The sequence below is a fragment of the Echinops telfairi genome, unplaced genomic scaffold (genome assembly GCF_000313985.2).
Source record: "Echinops telfairi isolate 266 unplaced genomic scaffold, ASM31398v2 ScPeMD7_5;HRSCAF=22, whole genome shotgun sequence".
Classification (NCBI taxonomy): domain Eukaryota; kingdom Metazoa; phylum Chordata; class Mammalia; order Afrosoricida; family Tenrecidae; genus Echinops; species Echinops telfairi.
This window is the reverse complement of record NW_022103901.1, coordinates 2644339-2652910: the sequence shown is the minus strand read 5'-3', so window position 1 is coordinate 2652910 and position 8572 is coordinate 2644339. Positions and strand designations below refer to the sequence as shown.

At 58.8% G+C, this 8572-nt stretch overlaps 1 protein-coding gene across 1 annotated transcript in view; it reads right to left on the bottom strand.

Moving 5' to 3' along the window:
* Positions 1-4575: 4575 nt before the first annotated feature.
* SDK1 (sidekick cell adhesion molecule 1) overlaps positions 4576-8572 on the bottom strand; it is a 513921-nt gene continuing 509924 nt past the window's right edge. Inside the window, exon 44 of the mRNA XM_045284375.1 lies at positions 4576-5055. Coding sequence (XP_045140310.1) covers positions 4786-5055 — 270 coding nt within the window. The 3' untranslated portion in view covers positions 4576-4785. The remainder of the gene's footprint in view (positions 5056-8572) is intronic.

Here is an 8572-nt window from a genome sequence, read left to right as displayed (position 1 = left end):
GGGAGGGGTCACGGGGAGGCCACGGAGGTTATGTGATTAGTGATGGAATAACCCAGAGAAGGGGGTGGGGTTGGCTGCCCAACACGAAATTCATCCAAGGCCACTGGGGTGCACGCGTCCTCCTGCACTGCCCCACACAGGTAAGAACGGTGGGTCTTGTCAGGTGCCCTCCCGTTGGTTTCAACTCATAGCAGCCACCCCATGTCTGGCAGCACAAAACACCCTTGTTGTGTGTGAGCCCGTCCCTCGGTGACATAAAGAGCCACAGCAGTGTCATGGGTTAAGCCTAAGGTGACCAGATTTTAACATTGGTAAAGCGGGACACCATTGATAAAACTCATATCCTGGCGCAATAGCCACATGGCAGCCGAAAACCGTACACCCTAGCTTGTCGTGCATTCTTTGCAAAAATCGGGACTTTTTAAAAATGCCGCGGGATGTGGGAACAATTGTTAAAAAGCGGGACGCCTGGTCACCTTAGTTAAGCATGAAGCTGCTGGCTAGAAGTGTGGGCCCGCCAGCTTCGGGACCAAGGTGAGACGCTCCGCTCGCACCGGTGAGCCAAACGCCAAGCCAAACCACTGCCTGCGGCGTCATGGCGGCCCTGGGACAGGGCTGCGGAGGCTTTAAAATCTCCACGGGAGCAGGCAGCCTGGTCTTTCTGCCTTGATGTGACCACAGACCTACTCCTGGGCCTGGGGTGCCATGCGGGGCCCTGGGGGACGTCTGTGGGGCAGATCTCTGTTCCACAGGCTCCCTGAGCCAGAATCAACTCAGTGGCGGTGGGTTAGGGGTGGGCGGGGGTGGGCTCCGTCTCTCCTGGGGGGGTGGTGGGGATTTCTTTTCTCCATGTTGAGCATCGGCGTTTGAAGGCCCTGCTCTGACTTTGCGATACACTGGCTAAAGGCAAGTCTTTGGATGACTGGGTTAACTCACCCGCTTTCCCTCTCTCGACGGGAGGGTGGTGGTGTATGCTGAGGGTAGGGAGATACAAAGCTCCCCCCAACGTAAAATAAAACCCGGCGGGGGAGCTCCAGTCACTGGTCCTCCTGTGGAATTGTGCCCACCTGTGGAATTGTGCCCCACGTGGTTTTCACCGCTGTGACCGTTTGAAAGCTGGTCACGGGAACTTTCTTCCCAGGTGCTGTGGAGTGGTGGTGGGATCAGCCTCTCAGCCCGCATTGCATCTCTTATCTGCCCGGGTCACCTAGCGGCCAGGTGGACATTCTGCATGGGGTGGCCATGGTCACTGCAGTACTTTCATGTGACAGTAGGGGTTCTGAAGTCAAAGGGCAGTGGACAGGCGACCCATGAACATGAAGCTTGTATTCAGGGGGTGTAGGTAGACAATAGAAGAGAGAGAAATGTAAGTGTCTGCCGCGGGTCCCCTCCTCCTCCCCCTCCCTCTGGGATGCGGACACCCTCCCCTCTGCTCCTGCTGATCTGGGTGTGGTCCGCACACTGATGTGTTTTAAAGCTCCTGTAATCCCAAAGAAACCAAGGCCCCAAGGTGGGGCAGGGCTGGATGAGACTCTGGAAGCCTCGCCCCCTCCTGGTAGCCCCTGGCTACTGCACCTGAGCGCTTCACACACTCCTGCAGGTGCAGGCAGACTTGGATTTGAGCATTCCCATCCCAGAGAGGGAAGGGCTTTCGGGGCCTGTGATGGGGAATGGACACCAACCTCCTGCCGTGTGGCCTGGGGGATGGGGAGGATGCACACCGTGGGGGCACTGCTCCCCCAGCCCCCCAGGCCTCAGCATCAGGGTTAAGCACGGGTTCCCCTCACTGTGTGTATGTCCCCAGGTCCTCTGAGTGTCAGTGGAAGGATGCCACAGAAGCTTAAGGAACAAAATGTGTTTTTATTAAAAATTTCCCCCATAGCACCTCTCTGTCACCCCACGTGGCGGTGTGGAGATTGGGTCTCCGGCACGGTTCCAGGAGGTGTGGCGGGAGCCATCCACACTCACCTAGGCTGGCCTCAACCCGAGATGGCGGGAGGGGAAGGAGTGGACACCCGGGGCAGTCGGGGAACAAGGACACTGGGCTGCCAGATGTGGGGGTTGTGACAGACCCCGCTGGAAATCCGGGTGAGGCAGCGAGGCTGAGCTCCGGCCCTTGGTCAGCTGAAAGCAGACAGCGGTGTGGGTGGGTTTAGGGTGGACACCTCCCTCTCTGGGGCCCTCCCATGGAGGGGACCTCGTGGGTTCCTGTATCATGCCCTCTGCAGCATCTGAATGCCCGACCCTGGACAGGATGAGGGGTTCTGGACAGAGGGGGCAGTCAAGACTGCTTTCTGGACATCAGTGGCCCCGGGAATGGGGTGCCTTGGGCAAGCCCATCTGGCACCCCTGCTTGCTGCTCAGCTGCACCCCTGTACCAGGGAGTGGGCAGCTTGTCTGTGGACACAGCCCTGGGGACCCTTGGGGGGCTTCACTGGGGAGCCACAGGGGAAGCATGAGGAGGCCTGGTGCGCAGACACGCAGCGTGGGCACGGCGACCATGCAGTGTCCACTTACCCCCGGTGAGTGCGCGCCCCTGCCCGCCTGTCTCACTGTCCCTGCGTCTCCTGGAGGCTGTGGTGGGGACACGCCACCACTGTCCTGTGGCCGAGCCAGCATGGTACATCTGCACCCTCCCATCCCCACCCCTCAACAAGAGCTTGCTCAACACATGGGAGTCCGGGGGAGGAAATACAAGCCTAAAGTAAAACCCAAACCTAAACGGGCATGTTGTGCACAACGTCCAGTCAACCCCGTCCCCCTCCTTTAAAGTGATGTCCATATGGCTTAAGAGAATGGCCAGAGGCCCAGAGGCCGTGCTTGTCCACGTCCGTCTCTGCGTGTGGCCTTTCTTCCAAGAGATCCCAAAGGGCCCGGGTCCCATCCACAGTGTCATCCTGGGGCCAGAGAGGTGGCTGTGAAGCAGGGCTCCTTCCTGGGTGGCAGGTCCTGTCCGGGGGCGGTGGATGGTGGTGCTCAGGCAAAGGGGGCTTTGGGCAGAGCGTCTAGGATTTTTGGTTTCAAACAGTTCCCCCCTCTCTCAGAAAGGAGGGAGGGGGGAAAGATAGGTAGGCGGTGGAGGTGGGGAGTGAGAAATGAGAAAGGGACCCCCACCCTCCACCCTCTGATCTGATGCTGGGGAAACCAAACTGGGTGATTCTGCATCCAGCACCCCACTTTCCTTGTCATTGGCGGCCACACCTAGCCACCTCTGGAGCCAATGACCCAGCCAATCCCACATCTAGAGATCAGGCTTGTCAGGTGGGACACAGGACCCCTGCTGTGACTCAGTGCTGGCTCAGGTGCCCACTGGGGTCAGCGCCCAGCCAGCCTGCTGCCGTGGCCTCCTGGGGGAGGCCCAGGCCCTGGGAAGACCTGGGCGCTGCATTTCCCACAGCAATCCGCTGTTTCCATGTGGTTGAAAGCAAACACGCACGCCAGTGAAAACCCCACGCGTTTCCAGGAAAGCTGTTAAGGCTAAAAGCACACATTCATGGGTGGGACACGGGGGCTGGTGGGGAGGGAAGAGGAGCAGGCGCTGTGCCCAGGGAGGGAGGGACAGGGGCCACACTGGTCCCCCTGGGTTTTCCCCGCTCCCCTGGCCCCGAGCAGAGGGACAACCAATAGAAAGGCACTGGGAGACAGCGAGGGCGTGTCCACGTCACGTGCCACCTCTTCTAAAAAAAGATAAAAAGATTTTAAAAAATAGTCTGGTGAACCTCACACACGGCTATGTCACAGGCGGGGTGGGAGTTGCTGGCTCCTGCTCAGAGGGGCTGCGGGTGGGGGTGCATGGAGGGACAGTGCCCCAGGGCCCCCAGACCCCCTGCTCCTGCACTACCAGCTGGGCTGCTCTCTGGTGACCCCGTGTGACTGCACAGAACCGCCCTGCAGAAAGGCTGTTGTCCCCACGGGGAAGCTGCTAGCTCAAAGGGAATCAATCCATCAGCCACTCGGAGGGAGAAAGACGAGGCTTTCTGCTCCTGTCTAGAATCGCCGACTCGGGAACCCACAGGGGGGCCGACTCCCAGCACTGGGGTCCATCTTCACAGGGGCTAGACCACCAGGCCTTTGCTCCCGCGGGGCTGCAGCCTGGCTCCAATTGCAGCCTCTGTGAGCAGCAGAGCACATGGGACAGAGCCCCTTGCACCAGGCCCGCTCCTTCCTAAGAGAGGCTGGGGGCCAGAGAATGTCACATGTGGGTCTCTGCATGGACCCCTGGGCCACCTTGGACCTAATGTCACACCTAGTGACCCATGGAGTCAAGAAGGGGCAGGAGGGCCTAGGGTTGGGTCCCCAAGCCCCCCCCCCCACCCCAGGGAGACCCAGAGGGGGTTGAGAGGCGCTGGAGGCAGTGGGAGGATGGAGAACAGGATCCGCTGTTCCCGCTCGAAAGAGGAGGTAGAATGGAGAAAAGGGGTGACCAGGAGTCTGTTATCAGGCCCCTGCGTGTCCCCTCCCCATACTCTGTGCCTCCTTTCAGCCTTGCCGGTGGCCGCCAGGTCCCCTGGCACCCCCGAGGTGCCGACTGTCGGGGACACACGCCTTCTCGTACAAAGAAAACGGAGCCGGGCCTGCTTGCCGCAGCAACGCTGTTACAAAAAGCCATTAAAAAAACCCTCCTAAGGAAATGGAAACAGACAAGTCCTTCGAGGCACCCTTCTTAGAACCCCCCACCCTCCCTCTTTCTTTCTCCGCTTGTTGCCAACAGAAACTTCCGCGCCGGGCTCAGAGTCGCTTGTCTTAAAAGGAAAGGAAAGTCCGTGTGTGTCCGGCGGCCAGCGGTCACACGAAGGAGGAGAAGCCGGTGAGTGGGGTGCGGGCGCCGGGCTGGGGGCCCGCAGGCGTGTAGACGCCGCCAGAGCTCTGCGTGGTGACCACTGTCTGGAAGCGGGGTCCCGGCTCGCCCCCTGCACACTCCTCATAGCGGTAGGGCGCCAGGGCCTTGCCGCCGGGGGGCCGGCGCTTCCAGGAGTTGTAGTAGGTGGGGTCGCTCATGTAGTGGTTGACGAAGGAATGTTTGGGGTGCTCATCCTCGTAGTCTGAGTCGGTGGCCTGCAGGGAGGGGACAGTGAGTAGGGGGGAGGGGCGCAGGATCCCTTTGGACGACACTGGCCTCTGAACACAGGGCCCGGCCAGCTCCCCCACCACCAAGTGTCCCTGCCCAAGTCCAGCAATGGCTCTGTCCCACCACCATCACCACAGGCAGGCCGGTGCCCCTCACTGGTCCAACACCGGTCTGGGTGGCCCATCAACTTCTCACTGGGCTGAACCCACAGCAGGGCCCACGTTCCCTGAGTCCCCCCAGTTTCCCCATCCAAGGAACTTCTCCATAACCTGCCATCCCAAAGGGACCCCATAGCTTCTCTGTGGGGACCACAAGGTGCCCATGGCTCTTATACCCCTCAGCTCCCCTATCCAGGGGTGATGCAAATGTCATCCCTGTCCTGTGAGGGTCCCCATGGCTGCCACCGCAGCCAATGTCCCAAATCCAGCCTCAGACTGTGATACAGCCAATTTCTACCCCATGAGACCCCCAGGCTGTGGGATTGCATCCCAACAGCCTCAGGACACCAGGCCAGCAGTGACCCTCTCCCCCGAGCAGGCCGGAGGCCATCCTGGACTCTTTCAGTGTGTGAGGTGTGGCCATTGTCACCTTCCCCAAGAAACACCGTGTTTGAGGGCAGCTTGCCCTGTAGCCCCCTTCGGAAGAAAGTCAGCCTTCCCCGCCAGGTGTTCTGAACAGCTCCTTGTGATTGGCTAGCGGGTGGGCCCGTGAGGGATGCTGAGCCAATTGGAATCTCTCCTAGGACTTTACACACTGCAGTGGGAGAAGCAGTCAGGGCCCTGGGCGCAGGCGAGCCCAAGGATGGCCACACAGCTGTCCTGTGGGAAGCAAAAGACCGGGAGTATGTCCTCTTGCCTCCTGGACCAAGCGAGAGGCCAGACAGGGGGGGCGCAGAGCCTGCTGGGCCTGCCCCACCGGGGAACTGCTCCCTGCAAACCTCATGCTTCCCGGCCGCCCGTCCTGTGACTGTTCATATGTCACGGTTATTTTTAATGGGGTCCATTCTAGTGAGTGGAGTTACTGTCAGAGCAGGAAGTGCTGCGGGGGTCTTTCTGTATTTTTATTTTTTAAGTTCCTGGTGTGGGGATGAAGTAAGTAGCAGTGGGTGCTGGTTTCCTGGGAAACCTGGAAGACGGTCTGTGATTGGACGAGGTGCTGGGCTGGCTCTGAGGTTGCAGAGACGCACAGATGCCTGGCTAACGGCACGGGGGGTGGGGTGGGGGGGGCGCGAGCAGCAGAGTTTATTAGGGGAGTCATTAGGTACGAGGGGGCCGGTTAAGTAGGGGGTGGGACGACTTTGGAAAGCTACTGTTTGAATTTGGAATGCCCCTGGGAAAAAGCAAAGCAAGCCGGGTGTTGTGAGAAGCAGTGTTGATGCCCTTCACGAACAGCCATGGGACAAAGGGACCCTCTTGTCTCTAGCCCAAGCCCACTGCTGTACGGCCAGCTCCAACTCATGGCGACGCCACTGGGCAGAGCAGAACCGCTCAGAGAGCTTCTGGGAGGGCAAAGGTTTATGGGAACAGGTGGCTCCTCTCCCCCATGGAGTGACCGGTGGCCTTGAAACCTGGACCTGGTGGGTTACGGGTGCAGCTTCACCCGCCATGCCGCCGTGGTGTTTCTTAGTTCTAACTGGAGGAACAGAAAGCGCTTGCCCCCGTGGGTGCCACCCGGCTAGACGGGCTCTGTATGCCTCAGAATGCTCACGTGAATGAGATTTCCAGAGGGGTTAAGCATATCTTCCGGGGCGAAGGGGGTTGTCAGGTACTGTCCAGTCGGTACTGACCCATAGGAACCATGTGCACAACAGAATGGAGCCTGGTCCTGGGCCGTCCACAGATTGTTATGTCTGAGCACTGTTGCAGCCACTGGTCCGTCCATCTCCAGGAGGGTCTTCCTTCCTTTCCACGCAGCATGACGTCCCCTCCAGGGACTGCTCCCCCGGGTGCCATGCCAACAGACTCGCCGACCTCCTTCGAAGGAGCCCTCTCCGCTGTCCTTCCAAGACACATGCGTTTGCTAGCAACACCATTTCCTCAGCGAAACACTGACTTCTCCCGAGAGACCCTTTCATTTGCCCCAAGACCAAGGTCGGGGGCAGGGGAACAGGAGAAGTGAAAACGGGTGGGGTGGGGTGGGGTGTGCGTGTAGGAGCTACCACTTGGTGAGGATGGCGATCGATACCATGAAATAAAACGTGTCTGGATTGTTGGACCCCAAACACCCAGCCTCACTGCCATCGAGCCGTGCTGACTCACAGCGACCCAGCAGGACAGGGCAGAGCTGCCCTGTGAGTTTCCGAGACTGTCCTTCACGGGAGTAGAGAGCCCTGCCTTGCTCCTGGGACAGCTCTTGATTTCGAACGGCTGACCTTGTGGCTCTCAGCCCCACCGGGGTTCCTCAACTAATTTTCTCTTAGTTTTCACCCAAATCATAATGAAAAGCTAAGAAAACAAACCAAAAAACAAAGATTGGGGGGGAGAGGGGCAAGCCCCAGAACCAAACCCCACCCCTGAAGAACAAGCACACTTTAGTAGAATCTGGCCTCCTGCAGTTTCTGGCCTGGGCCTCCCAGGGGCCCCAGGCAGGCGAGGGGCTGGAGGGCCGGTGTGGGTGCTGACCCAGTCATAGGTGGTGCTGTGGGCTGAATCTATGCCTGTGCTGTAGATCCTCAACCGGAGCCCTCATGGTGCTGCGGTTAAAATGTCCTGCTTTCTCCCTGGGAGAAAGATGAGGCCACTGCTCTTATAAAGATTTAAAGTCTCAGAAATCCTCTGTAGGATTGACTGCATGGCACTGCTTTCTATTAGACGCACATAAATGCATGTGTATACATTATATATCATGCATAGATGTGATGTATATTACACATATATTACATGTGTGATGTATATGTACGTATACACATGTTATGCATGTGTATGTGCATATATGTATTGGTGTGTATACATGTGTATATGTGTGGTCTTTTGATTCGCCTCATGTGCATGGGAGGGTTGGACACTGACTAAGGAAGAGTGATGGACGGCCTCAAGGACAAACACATCTTCCCTGGGAAAAGGGTGGCCCGAGTGCTCCTTAGAGCAGCCAGGATGGCCAGCTCTGTCCATCTCACAGGCTTCGGACACATTGTCAGGAGAGACCTGTCCCTGAGCAGGACACCGAGCTTGGAGCAGTGGAGGAAGAGCAAGAGGCAGGAAGGCCTGTGGTGAGAGGGATGGAGCCCGGGCTGCAACCCTGGGCTCACCCAGAAGAGCAACTGTGAGGATAGTGCGGGCCAGCACCGCACAGGGCTTTGTTCTGCCGGACACAGCGCTGCTTTGGGTCAGAACCGACTGTGGCACCTAGCACGCACGCACTCCTGTAGCATCGGTGGTCAGGCCCAGGGTGGGGTGAGTCCTGAGTCAGTCGCCCCGAGAGATGAGAACAGAAGCTAAGTGAGGGGAGGGAGGGCGGTTCAGGTCCTGCTTCCGGAGCCCGAGGAAGGGAGTGAGAGCTTGCCCC